This window comes from Urocampus carinirostris, chromosome 10 (genome assembly GCF_059441175.1).
Source record: "Urocampus carinirostris isolate Australia breed hairy pipefish chromosome 10, RoL_Ucar_1.0, whole genome shotgun sequence".
NCBI classification, from domain to species: domain Eukaryota; kingdom Metazoa; phylum Chordata; class Actinopteri; order Syngnathiformes; family Syngnathidae; genus Urocampus; species Urocampus carinirostris.
Window position 1 is genome coordinate 14,679,915 of NC_142358.1, and position 14,052 is coordinate 14,693,966.

Consider the following 14,052-nt stretch of genomic DNA (forward strand, 5'->3'; position numbering starts at 1 on the left):
AGTTATTTATGAATATATGATACACAAGGTTTCGAGTTTTCCTTTGCCCACATCAGGGTATGTTGTTATTATAGTCTGTAATAGTCCTTAGTCTGTACAGCCCTTTGAGACTTCTTGTGATTAAGGGCTATACAAATATACACGACTAGACTTGACTTGACTGGACCAATTTTGGACTTTTGGTAAAATGTGACATTTATAATATTGAGACCCATGAGATTTACTTTTGAATCAACACATTTGTTCAAGGCAGAGATAATTGGCAAACATTTACTGGTGAGAAGACTTGTATGTCCCCATTAAATGGTTATTAATTATAAAGAAAATTGATTTCATTACACATTAGTTGTCAAGAATTAATTAATTGTTGCACCTCTAGTACAAATAGTACATAAATATTTTTCAGTTTTAACATACATGATTATATTCAGCTCTCATGAAAAATAAATGACACTTATATTACAAATACTTTTGTTTTTTGTAGGTCTCACTCAACTTCATAGTCAGATCAGCCAGTCCACGTTGGACCACATCACACAGAATCTTGAGTCCCGATTCCACAACTCTCCTCTTTCCACTCCTACCCACCGCCTGCATAAAGAAAAAGCAGTGAAATCTCTGACTCACATCTTGCCAAGACCCCTGACCTCACCCCCTCCGCTCATCTCATCACCTGCCAGAGACCCTGAAAAGACGAAACGCCTCAGCAAGGACTCCATCCAGAGGGACAAGGAAAGGGCAAGGCCGTTCATGCCGGGGAGGAATAGGTCTCAGGCTTCCATGATTCTGGGAGTTCAAAACACAGATAAGATAAGGGGGTCAATTCGAAATCAAGCCTCCAAGGAACCTGAAAAGAAAAGATCATCAATCGACGTCAGGCAAAAGGAATCAGACACTTCCGAATCAATGGCTAAAGAGCAGGAAAAGAAGAAGCCAGCATTCAAAGAATTGGACAGGTCAAGAAATCTTGGAAAAGGACTGTTGAAAGATTCTGAGGCGAGATGTAATGTAAGCAGAGACTCAGACAAAGGAAAACAGGCCAACACAGAGTCAAACAACCGAGATGTGGAGAAAAGCAAATCATCCTATAAAGATTCCAGCTCAAAGGATGTCGAGAAAGCGAGCGCAGTCAGCAGGGAATCGACGCCAAGGGACTCTGAAAGGCATCGACAATTTAGCAAGGAAACAGGAAAAGACAGACCATCCAGTAGAGACTCCGAAAAGGCCCGACCTCCCTCAAGGGACTCTAATTATAGAAACACAGAGAGAACCGGAGGCTCCGGAAAAGAAAGCGAGCTCGGCAGCCAATCCAAACAGTGCGTAGGTGAAATAAAGAACATCAGGCTGGCTCATGGCGGCTCGGGCCAGTCCTCTCCTCTGGTGGGCACTGCTGTCCTATCCAGCCACCAGCAAAGACTTGGAGGAACCAAGTCCACTCACAAGCATGTAAAACACAGCAGTAAAGACCAGAATGCATCTTCAGCTCATCAAAAGTCTTCCCCTCACATCACACAGTCCAAGGACAAGCCCGCCTCAGAGAAAAACGACTGTGGAAGCTTAGTGTCGTCTCCACTCTTTAGTGATGCGATTGTCTCGAAATCCAGCTCGCCGACGATTGTTCGGAAATCCAGCGATTATCCATCAGGTCTGACTGCTGTAAAACCTGTTTGGGCATTCAGGACAACGGGGGAGGACAAAATCTCCAAACGAAGCTCCTTGCACACGGCCTCCCCAGCTGCAAAAGACAAACACTCCAAAGTCAAAGCATCGGGAAACAGAGAGACGTCCAAAGACAGAGACAAAGACCAACATCTCCAGAACAGTAGAAACAACTGTAAGTCCCCTCACCTGAACAATAAGACAAAAGCCAGCGGTGGCTCCAGCACACATGCTCACAATCCCACCTCTCACAACAACCGCAACAGTAGCATCCAGATGATTGGGAGCAACATTAAATCCCACGGCAAGATTCAGCAGGACAAGCTGGAAAACCCAGGAAGTGACTCAACATTTTCAAAAGGCAGGGAAAATCTAAGCTACAGGGTGGACAATGACCAAGCAAAAGAGACATCTTTTCAGTCTCACATCAAACCGACGATCAAACAGTTGGTGTTATCATCCAGAGAGAAAAATAAACAAGTCAAAACATCTGCATTAACACCACCAAAACCCGGCCCCAATGGCGCAAGTGACGCCGATGGTATTTCCCCTATCCATCCAGCTACCACTCTCTCTTCTGTTTCCCCTGCTGGCCAGGGGATCCATCACCGCGCCCGCCCTATTTCTTTCTCCTCGCCCTCCGCCAGCAGCACCGACAGTTCTGAATCTGATGTGCAGACCCAAACGGAGGAAGAGGACCCATTCAAAACCCATCCGCATGACGGTCTCCGAGACCACTGCGGCCTCCTCGTTCAAAGGGTGGAAGACGAGGCGGAAGGCCTCGACGATTTTCACCACAGGCATCCAGACGATGCACAGCTCGAGGACGACAGCGACGGTTCGGGCTCTGCCAAGCGGCGCTACCCCCGTCGCAGTGCCCGCGCTCGTTCTAATATGTTCTTTGGTCTTACACCCTTCTACGGGGTCCGCTCTTATGGGGAAGAAGACCTTCCTTTCTTCGGCGGCGGCGATGTCCCCGGCTCTATGGATAAAAGGAGGAGCGGCCGCAGGAGATCAGCAGAGGGGCAGGTGGATGGGGCGGATGATATGAGCACCTCATCTTCGTCCGGGGACAGCAGAGATGAAGAAAATGGCAGAATGAACCAGCGAATCAAGGACCCTTATTATTACAGCTTCACACGGACAGTCATCAACCCAGGTGACGGCCTGCCGTCAATAGAAGGTCTGGATCAGTGTTTGGGTCGTGGCTCGCAGCTACAGCGATTCCTGAAAGATGAAGAGCAGCAGCAGAGGGCACAAGAAAAAACTGAGGACGACATGCTGGATGCCTTGTAAGTTCATATAAATAGTTTCAACATGTATGTGAATACATAATGAAAGGTTTTTGCCCAACGCCAGGATTTCTCTTACACTTTTAAAATATTTTTTCTGAAATTTGATCACGTTTCAGGCTGTCTAATAACTGATCATTGTTATTGCTTGTTTGTTTTCCACACTAGATCATCATTTTTGACTTTAGGATACGTGAATGGAATTAGATTAACAACAAATGAATCAAATATTCAAATGATAATTAGTTGCCACCTGCGGCCCTACTGATTTTGCACAAGTGATGCTCCATTACGGTAGCTTGTATTAAAAATACATAGTTTAGAGGGACATGAATTTACTTGTCATTTTTGCCTCTTATTAATTTTAATAACTGATTTGATCAAGTATCCATTCATACAATGTGCTAAAGGGACAGTGTGTATTATTTTACCACCAAATGTCAATAAATGGTGTAGTGCAACCGAAGAAGAAGTGCATAAAAGGAAAAATACAAATTACAGAGACTCAAAGTGACCAAAACGCATCATTTTACTTCTCTTTTTTTTTGCTTTTTGGGTACCCTTAGCAGGAAGATGACGGTCAATTATGACATCTTCCTTTTTTTGAGGCTCATGTTATGTAAAATAAATGCTAATTTCTTGCCCTACAATTATTTTAAACAAGCATGTTTGTATGACAGCTCATGTATTTTTTTTCTTATTATTTACTTTAGTATAAAAAAAAAATAACATTTGAATTTTTAAATAAGAACATGTGTACAACTTAAGCTGAACAGTCATAGTCAAACCTATTGTCAAAATTGTTGTTGATTAATTTGATAATTGATTTGTTTCGGTGATAAATGTTTGATTTTAATCTGTCTACGACAGCTATTTGTATCATTACACTGCGCTCACATATGTGTTTTTATAAGGCAGCTTTCGCTCCACTACCACAAATAAGCTGTCATCTGTGTGCTTTTTTTCCCCGCAGGACTTTGGGTAAGCAGCACATTGGCCAGCTGGACGGCATTGACGACGGCTCTGAAAGCGACACAAGCGTCTGCACCACCAACTCTACTACCACCACGGCCACCACGGCTTCTGTGTCACACAAGAACACTCCCAGGAGAAGGGGTAAAGACCGGCACCAAGAAAAATCGGATTCGCATGAGTCCACCAAAGACACGCACACCACTGGCGGAGGAACTGGAGCCCGGAAAGGACAGAAAGAAAATTGTTTGACTTTAAGTGGAGGAGGAAAGTCGCAGCCACACAGTCAGGGTCAGGATCCTCTGGAACCTCAACTCTCCCTTAACACAGACCTCCTCAAATCAGACTCTGACAACAACAATAGTGATGACTGCGGAAACATTTTGCCGTCAGACATCATGGAGTTTGTCCTGAATACTCCTTCTATGTCCATGCAGGCCCTGGGTCAGCAGCCAGAATCGTCCTCTTCCGAACTTTTGTTGGATGAGGGCTACGTTGGGGTAGACGTTAACCGGCGCAAGGATATTCTGTTTCAGGATTTCTCTGAGCCCCTCCCGTCCACAGAGGCTGGAGGGGTCGGGGAAAGTAGTGTGAGCAGATCCATTTCTGTGGAGGAGCCTTATCTCCCAATCGAGCTGCCCTCAGATCTTTCTGTACTCACCACACACAGTTCAACCGTGAATTCCAATCAGAACCACGCGGATGGCAACCTCATCTCGGATTTGTCTTCTGACCCTCATGCGGAGAAGGGCAGGGACAAGAAACGACCGCGAGCGTCTCCTACAGAGAATCAGTGTGATGCCCAAAATCGAGACGCTGATAGTCACATGACCCCCGAACCATTTAACCCTGCCGTTGGTCAAGTAGTTGAAACGTCTGCTAACCAGGATGTCTCTAGAAATTCTAGCACCCCCGCTGTTCCCAGTTCACAGTCATTTCCGCTTCAGGGTCAGAAGTTCCTCGCACCCCAAGCTGCTGGGCCCAGCCCTAGTCCTGTGCCTGTTCCAGGACCATCGCAAGTTCAGGTGTCCACCTCTGCTGTCATCAAACCCAGCCCTGATAAGCTCATTGTTGTGAACCAGCAGTTCCAGCCACTTTATGTTCTTCAGACGGTCCCAAATGGGGTCTCCCAAAAAATTACTGCCACGGGGGTGATGGACACAAGCTCTCAATCGGTGCTGAGCTCCATGACACTTGCCTCAGGCTTAAATCCGGGGTTGTCTGCACCACAGCCAATTTTCCCTGCCAGCGGCAAAGTCTTAGGTACTATGTCTCACTCAACTCAAATGCATGCCTTCCGAGGAGCGCCCCAGGCCGGCTTTCAAGCCGGAATCCCGAACACCACTTCGGGGCTGCTCATCGGGTTGTCCTCGCAAGCTCACGAGCAGCCTCAGATTCTGGTCTCTGAGGCGGGACGTCCGCATGAGCTGGGCCCCGGTGTTGCTATCGTGTCCAGCGCATCATCCCTCACTGCCGTACCGACAGTCTTTTCCTCTGCTCACGGGAAGAAGAGGCCCATCTCTCGATTATTGCCGAAAAAAAACAAGAAATTGGCCCGCTCCCGTAGTCAACCCACTCTGGCGCCTGATGTGGGTGCCGCCAACATGACGCTAATCAACCTATCACCCTCTCAAATCACTGCGAGCATACCTGGCCAGCCTGGTGGAAGCGTTGTTGAGTTAAGCGCACTGACTGGCTCCCAGCGAAAGGTCCCTAATATTATCAAAAGGCCAAAATCTGGTAACGTCATGTATTTTGATCCCACAACGCTCATCCAGCCAAGGATTCCCAGGGCCGCCCAGGCTGGCGTGCTGGAATCCTCCGCTCACATCTTACCATCTGGTCTTAACCCTACTCAGTCACTTTTAAATGTGGTTCCAGTGTCCACTAGTGGTGCAGCCGGTATCTTGACATCCGGGTCGGTGTCACTCTCCACACCTGTCCTCAGCTCAACTGAAATCAAGGGTTCATTCAGCAACCTTCTATTCAAGGCCAGCCCCCACGGATTGAGCCTCTCGGATCAGTCCGTGGTCCTTCAGTCGCCGGGGGCAACGCCTCTTGTGTCGCAACTTGGCTCTCCTGTGACTTCCATGGCTAACAGCATCTGCGTCCTACCTCCACACCAGTCCTTCAGCGTGGCTGTTGCACAGCAAGGAGACACAGATGGAGGCGCCGTGCACCTGCAGCAAACTTTTTCCAGGGCTCACACTGCAGATTCCAGTCTGAACAACCCAGTCACTATCGCACCGGCCACCGCCAAAGGACGTGTCGTTGGTGTGTTCACACAGAAACCGAGATCTTTACAATCCCAAAGGAACAGAACTGCTCCGATACATGGACCTCCCGATCAAAGCCTGCAAAACTCAACAGGGGTGGCCTCCACGACTATTACAATTTCGAAGGCAGAAAAGGGTAAACCCAAATCCAAAAGGAACAGAAAGAGCTCTGACGTGAGCAATGCTAAAAAGGTGAAGTTCGCACAAACTGAGGAGCGTCGTTGCTTTGCCGCAGGACAAAACCCCTTAAAGTTGACGTGAGTTAATGCCACAACTGGCACCTTTCGAAGTCCCCTATTAAATTTGAAATACTAAAGTTTTTTCCCTTTGTTTTTAAAAGCGCTTCTCGGAAAGCAAGCTATCCTGAGCCAATCGACACAAAAGAACCCCCAAACAAAGCAACCAACAAGAGGTATGTACACAACACTTCTTTAAATAGCTGGGTGGGTGTAGCCCTTAACCACTAGGGTTGTAGGGCACCATTGTGATTGTGAGCATTGTGATTTGACTTGGGCAAAGACAGCCTGGTGGCATCCATCCCTCTCCAGGCCAACAATATACCTTTATTTCAAGATTTTTATTGATAAGTGTTAACTTCACCTGAATCGTTTCCAGTGTCCTTGGTAAAAAGAAGAATTCTGAAGATCCCGGTTTTCCTGGAAAGGTTGAAGTCAAAGACAAAGGTTCTACAGTCACAACTCAGGCATGTCCTGGAAGTGCTTTACCACAGAACAATGATGGCATCAACGAAGACTCAGGCTTGGACAGCAAACCCAAGAAAGGCATCATCTTTGAGATTCACAGTGAAGATGGCTTCCATGTTCGCTGTGAAAGTATTGAAGGTGATTGTTTGAATTCCAATTCCCTACCTTCTTGGATTAGTTGTTATTTTTTCATTTCATTTTTTTGTTTTCACTGCGCACACCTGAACACACTCTCATAATTATCTGATTTACAGATGCCTGGAAGTCCCTGACTGATAAAGTGCAGGAAGCTCGCTCCAATGCTCAACTACAAAAGTTGTCCTTTGAAGGTACATGTTTTTGGTTGTACTACACAATAGAACGTAGAGGTAAGATCTTGGTCCCGGCCCGAAATTCGGGTTCTTGTTTTTTTGTTTTTTCTTCATGGATGATCTGTACAGGATGCACTTCCTAGTAATCATTTACATTACTGCTTTTTACTTCTACTTGAGGAATATATTTCTGAAATAACAGCCCTTCTACTTGAGTAACACACGTGGGCGCTGCAGTTCGGCGCCAAAGTGTATTTCTCATCTATATATATATATCTCATCTCATTAGCCGTACCGCTTATCCTCACTAGGGTCGCGGGGGGGCTGGAGCCCATCCCAGCCATCTTCGGGCAGTGGGCAGGGGACACCCTGAACTGGTTGCCAGCCAATCGCAGGGCACACGGGGACAGACAACTCATTCGCTCATTCACACCTAGGGACAATTTGGACCGGCCAATTCACCTGAAATGCATGTTTTTGGAATGTGGGAGGAAACCGGAGTGCCCGGAGGAAACCCACGCAAGCACGGGGAGAACATACAAACTCCGCACAGAAAGTCTGGAGCTGGATTTGAACCCACGACAGGTTCCCATGACATGAACTGTGCCGCACAAGCGCTAACCACTGCGCCGCCGTGCTGCCCCTATATATATATATATATATATATATATATATATACACACACATACCGGAGCCATACCCCCCTAGTGGGAGGTGGGTAGAGTCAAGAACACAATAACATTTTTGACCCCTCGCTCAACCCATCTTATGTGTTGGGAGTCATTAGTTGACCAAACCCCCCCAATTCCAACCCCTAATGCCGAGCGCCAAGCAGGGAGGCAATGAGTACCAATGTTGTAAGTCTTAGGTATGACTCGGCCGAGGCTTGAACCAGCAACCTCCCAGTCTCGGAGCGGGTGCCCTACCCCCAAGGCCACCGAGCTAGTTTCTCAAGTAAAGTTATAATATTCAGATAACTCGATCATAAAGAACATGCTTTCCGACTATCAGTTTAACTCCAAATCACGAAATCTAAAGAAAATGTCATCCTCGGTGTACCAGTGATGTGTCCCTTCCTCTTTCCACCTCTACCTGGCTTACATCATATGTCATTTTCGCTGTTACAAACTTTCTATCTGCTTTTCGGCTGAATATTTCACGATTTGCATCTTGTAACCTGCAGAAAATGATTTTCTTTTCAGTGCCATTTTGTGCAGTTTCAATTCGCTGCACTTTGCCCAAATGCGCACTTTGGCGCCCAAGTGTTTATTTTGGCGCTGCACTATGAAGTGCACACTTAATTTTAGGGACTTGGGCCGTAGTAAACTTGAAGCTGCGTCTTTTAGCCAAAGCGTGAACTTTTCAATCCGGCGCCGAAGTAAAGCTACAGGTTTATTGGCTCGGTCCCTCAAATCAATGTAATCTGTCAGATGGGTTCGGGCTTATATACCCGCTGGCTGGGTCAAGCCAGGCTGGATTTTAAAGGCCCCATCTTACTTCGAATACAGCGACTTCTAGTGGACAATTAAGTTCCAGTAATATGGGTTTCACGGTTCATAGATCTCTTAACCGCCAGGGTCGTCAGGGTACCATTTCCTGTGGTGTGTCCTAGGCAAATACAGCCTGGTGGCCCTCATCCCTCTGAGACCATTTTTTGGGGTTCAGGGTTTGCTTCCCCTACATTAAACAGATAGATATTGCTGGTTTCCAGGGCTACCAGCCACAGGAGAAGCCCCCGGATTTGACTCAGATATAGCACTTTAGTCATCTGGTCGCTGTTTCTGTAAAGCGTCATCAAGTCAAGTCATTTTTATTTGGATAGCCCTTAATCACAAAGAGTCTCAAAGGGCTTCACAGGTTAATACACATGAGAAGTTGAGTTATTCATATACTATAGAGTAGAAGTGAGTTTTAAGCTTAGATTTAAACATTTCCACTGAGGTTGCAGATCGGATCTCAGGGGGAAGAGCATTCCACAACGCCGGTGCCCGGATGGAGAACGCTCTCGAACCAGCGGAACACTTCTTGGCTCTTATCCCTGAGAGATAAGATGGACCTTGGCATTGACGGGCAGTGGCGTGTAGATCCTAAATCCCTGGGCGGAAATTATTTTGTAACATCACATTGTATGATACGCATTGCATCTCTTGTGGCTTTTAGATTTTTGTTGAAAAACACAACTCTGTGGCGATGACGTTACGTTCTTTGCTTTTGTGTTATATAAAAGGCTCAATAACAATGGAAAACAGACCATTGATTTTTAGCACGCTCCTCACCACATGGTGGTGCTCAAAGTTCTTCACAAAGTGTCTTTTTTTCCCATTCACCCATTCCATGGCGTTGGTCAGCTGTTGCCATCCAATGCAATGTGCTACCATGGCGCAAATTCAAGTTTAGCATCTCACTCAAGAACCTTTGAACATGATTGTGAAATGTTCTCTGGGTTTTCCCTAAGGGGTGAATGGACTGAGGATGCTGGGATTGGTTCACGAGGCAGTCGTGTTCCTACTGGAGCAGCTGTACGGCTCCAGGCACTGTCGAAGCTACCGCTTCCGTTTCCACAAGCCCAAAGAAACCGAAGATCTCCATATTAACCCCCACGGCGCAGCTCGGGCGGAGGTGCACCACAGGTGTGAATGGAATGTAAAATATTTGCATTTCACAGCTAACACCACAAACAAACAGCTCACGTTAAATGGTTCCTATGTCTGCCCCGCAGGAGGTCTGTTTTTGACATGTTCAATTTCTTGGCCTCAAAACACCGGCAGCCTCCCGAGTACAGGCCACAGGGGGAGTATGTGGAGGAAGGACAACTCAAAACAGCCAGGTCAGTCCGACATGGTTTTTAGAAAGATGATTACATTTTGTTGAGTTTTTTTCTCCTTGACATGTCTGCAGACGTGCATCCACGGAACTGCCACTTTCAGTTCGATTCAAACGTCTCAAGGCCACATCGAAAGAAACCATCGGAGTCTACAGGTGATGAGTTGCTTGTAAACAATTTGATTTTTGTCGTGATTGTGTTCTGCAAGTTCTCTGTTTTAGCGAATGTCAAATGCATGTATTGTTATAAATGGTTATTTTAATTTTCTACTCTGATTTTAGGCAACTACTTTGATAATGCAACTATTTGTATGTGGAGATAAAGTATTTTAAAGGATTTACACATGTCTTTTTTTGGGCCATTTTGATGTGTTAGCAAAGATTGCAATGTAAACATAAAAATGTTGTTGGAAATTTAACTTTTGAATAATTTTGTTATTACAGGAAATTTTAAAAAGGTTTTACACCGAGAGCTGTATAAAATGCCCATTTTGGATTACTGTGTTTCACTTTAAATCCTTTTTAAAAAATATTTTAAACGTCATATATTTTACTAATGCATTATTGTCCTTCTTTAAACGTTGTGTATTATATAGTGCCTACTAGTCGCTAGTGAACAATGAGCAAAAACACACGAATTATCATAGTCAAGTCAAGTCATTTTTATTTGTATAGTTCTAAATCCTGAAGAGTCTCAAAGGGCTTCACAGATTATTACACTATATTACACAGATTATTTTTCAGCCGACGAGAAGAGTAGGTTATTCATATGCTATGGAGTAGAAGTGAGTTTTAAGCTTAGATTTAAACATTTCCACTGAGGTTGCAGATCGGATCTCAGGGGTAAGAGCATTCCACAGCACCGGTGCCCGGATGGAGAACGCTCTCGAACCAGCAGAACACTAAAAATGTGCATTTCTTAAATACTTGTAGGTTGAAAAATCTGCATTTATTTTACATTAAGTGAGTCTTATCCAGAGGAAGCTGACATGATTGTCTGCCGTCTCTCTCAGATGGGTATCCCCAAAAACCTAAAACCTTGTAAAATCCTGGGGGGGGAAATGACAATCAAAATGCTGCAGTTTAGTCACTTTGAGTCTCCGTATTTCTTATTTTTGTGCTTTGTAGAGCTTGTTTTTGATTGCACTGCACAATAGAGCAACATCCACTGGCGGAATTTCACACAGTGTATAACAAGGACTCTATTATTTCACCTGAGTTAGAGAAAAAAACTAACACTTTTTCTATCATTAGCTTATGACCACAAAAATTATGTGTGGCATGTGTGTTCTCAATATTGCCCACTGCCATGAAGCACAAAGATTGTGTTCCTCACTCCTACTGCTACATCTCATCTCATCAGCTGCACCGCTTATCCTCAGTAGGGTCGCGGGGATGCTGGAGCCCATCCCAGCAATCATCAGGCGATGGGCAGGGGACACCCTGGACTGGTTGCCAGTCAATCGCAGGGCACACGGGGACAGACAACTCACTCGCTCAGTCACACCTAGGGACAATTTGGACCGGCCAATTCACCTGAAATGCATGTTTTTGGAATGTGGGAGGAAACCGGAGTGCCCGGAGGAAACCCACGCAAGCACGGGGAGAACATACAAACTCCACACAGTAAGGCCGGGAGCTGGATTTGAACCCACTCAGGAGGTTGCCACGACCTCAGAACTGTTCCGCACATGCGCTAACCACTGCGCCGCCGTGCTGCCCTACTGCTACATTCTAATTGTAATTTTATATCATATCATCAGTATGTTAGTATTGCGCCATTTTCAAAAGGAAAATCCCCAAATTGTTAAGCTAAACGAGAAAGAGCTTAAACACGGAATACTATATTTCCCAGACTTTAAGTCGTTCCGGGTTTTAAGTAGCAGCAGCTAAAAAATACACGAAATATTATGTTAATCAGGATAAAACATATAAGCCGCACTATGAGTGTGAGGTGCATTTTTGGGGGGAATGTATTTAATCAAATCCAACACCAAAAACATATGCCATCTTGAGAGGAAATTTAAAATTAAAATACAATAGAGAACAACATTGTACGCTGAACTAACATTACATAACTGATATGACTAGTACGAAGTAACATATTAAGAGTTATTACGATTACGCTAGCATAAGGCTCATGCTTATCAAATCATCAGTTTCATTGCAATTTACTAAATCCAATGAAACCTTCATCCTCTGTGTCACTTTTTAACAACTCCCCCAACTCGGTAGGTATAGACGTTGCGCTGCTTCCTCTTCTAAGTAGCTCACATCAGAATCATCGTCGTCCCCGCTTTTTGCCAGTCCCTTTCACGCTAACTCCAAACATTGTTGCTGCTGCTTGATTACAGTTTTTGGCTGCATATTTCCCTTTTTGCAACTGGTTATCTGCAGAGTAGGATTTTCTTTTCAGTGACATTTTTGTTCAGCTCTTGTCAGTTGTTTTTATAAATTACCGGCAATGTTGAAATTATCAACACAGGCCTAGAGCGCCCTCTTATGATTTTGAGTGAAAATAACATGTGAAATAATATGTTCATAATTTCACACATCAAGTTTAGTGTGAAAATAACATAATAAATGATATAATAGCGTGCTAATAATTTTACATAAAAGTCGCACCCAAGGCCAAAACTGCGACTTATAATCTCGAACTTGACTTGACTTGTTTACCTGACTGACTTTGCACATCTGGTTAGCTGCTCCTCTTGCACTCTTTGCACTACTGTATGATACTATACATAGCTATAAATTATTTAGCATATTATCAGTACTTCAATACTCTAACTCAGTACAACATTTATTTATATCTGTACATTCAAGAAAACTGTGCGAGTCAGATGTATCGACATTTCGTTCTGTATACACGTGTACAAGAATGACAATAAAGTATATCTGAATCTGAATCTCTGATTTGAAAATATGTTACATGTAACCATTTTAGATATTTTTTAGTTCATATTTTCACGTTGAGGCACTCCCCTGACTGCACGTCAATGGAACACAGATATTTCCCTCAGTGGCACTGTGTGAAGAGGTTTTGAACGACTCATAGTTTCGTCCGTGGAACTGTGCGAGAAGTTTCTGACCTAAGGAAATTTCATGTACCACAAAAGATTGTGATTGAAAATCTTTTTAATTTGCTCAAAAGTCTGATGTCACTTGTCATCTTTTGTGCACTGGCAGTGCAATTACATTGCTAATATTTTAAAAACAAAAACCTTGGGAAAGGCTGGGCGGAAGAAAATGAAAAGAAAAATGGTGCAGTTTGATCACTGGTTCTCCACTTTTTAACACTCGTTTTCGGTTTGATGGACTCAATACAGCGACATCACTGTCCCTTTAAGCCAGATGTGAAAATGGTAAAAAAAATTGAGGCACATAAACCACCAGGTAGCGTAGATCATTTAATTATTTCCGAAGAGGCTCATTTAAAATCTAATTGATGAAATATTTGGGGTGCATAACACAATTCAACAAAGCAATGTTATTTTTAACTTGTTTCATGATGATGACAAAACGGTACAGTGAACAAAATGCTAACTTATTGCATACTGACGAAATTACTACTCTTAAACAGATCGCCCATCCACGGCCGGGGTCTGTTCTGCAAGAAAACCATCGATGCAGGCGAGATGGTGATTGAATATTCTGGGACTGTGATCCGATCTGTGCTTACTGACAAAAGGGAGAAATTTTACGACGGGAAGGTGAGTACGAGAAGTGTGCTCAGGGATAAAATGGCAGGATCGGCAAAATTTGCAAGTAGTTTTTTTATTTGCTGTATCTAAGCTAAAATGTTCCCAAACTATCTATCCAACCATTATCATCTCCGCTTATCCTCAGTAGGGTCGCAAGGGTGCTGGGGCCCATCCCAGCTATCTTCGGGCAGTGGGACACCCTGAACTGGTTGCCGTCCAGTCGCAGGGCACACAGGGACAGACAATTGGCTCGCTCATTCACACCCAGGGACAATTTTGACCGGCCAATTAACCTGAAATGCATGTTTTTG

At 44.5% G+C, this 14,052-nt stretch overlaps 1 protein-coding gene across 1 annotated transcript in view; it reads left to right on the forward strand.

The window, feature by feature from the left end:
• kmt2a (lysine (K)-specific methyltransferase 2A) overlaps positions 1 to 14,052 on the forward strand; it is an 81,352-nt gene that overhangs the window by 58,617 nt on the left and 8,683 nt on the right. The window contains exons 25-33 of the mRNA XM_088346125.1: positions 485 to 2,951; positions 3,925 to 6,456; positions 6,540 to 6,611; positions 6,815 to 7,041; positions 7,158 to 7,232; positions 9,670 to 9,844; positions 9,934 to 10,041; positions 10,113 to 10,193; positions 13,621 to 13,750. Of these exons, the coding sequence (XP_088202251.1) occupies positions 485 to 2,951; positions 3,925 to 6,456; positions 6,540 to 6,611; positions 6,815 to 7,041; positions 7,158 to 7,232; positions 9,670 to 9,844; positions 9,934 to 10,041; positions 10,113 to 10,193; positions 13,621 to 13,750 (5,867 nt within the window). The remainder of the gene's footprint in view (positions 1 to 484; positions 2,952 to 3,924; positions 6,457 to 6,539; positions 6,612 to 6,814; positions 7,042 to 7,157; positions 7,233 to 9,669; positions 9,845 to 9,933; positions 10,042 to 10,112; positions 10,194 to 13,620; positions 13,751 to 14,052) is intronic.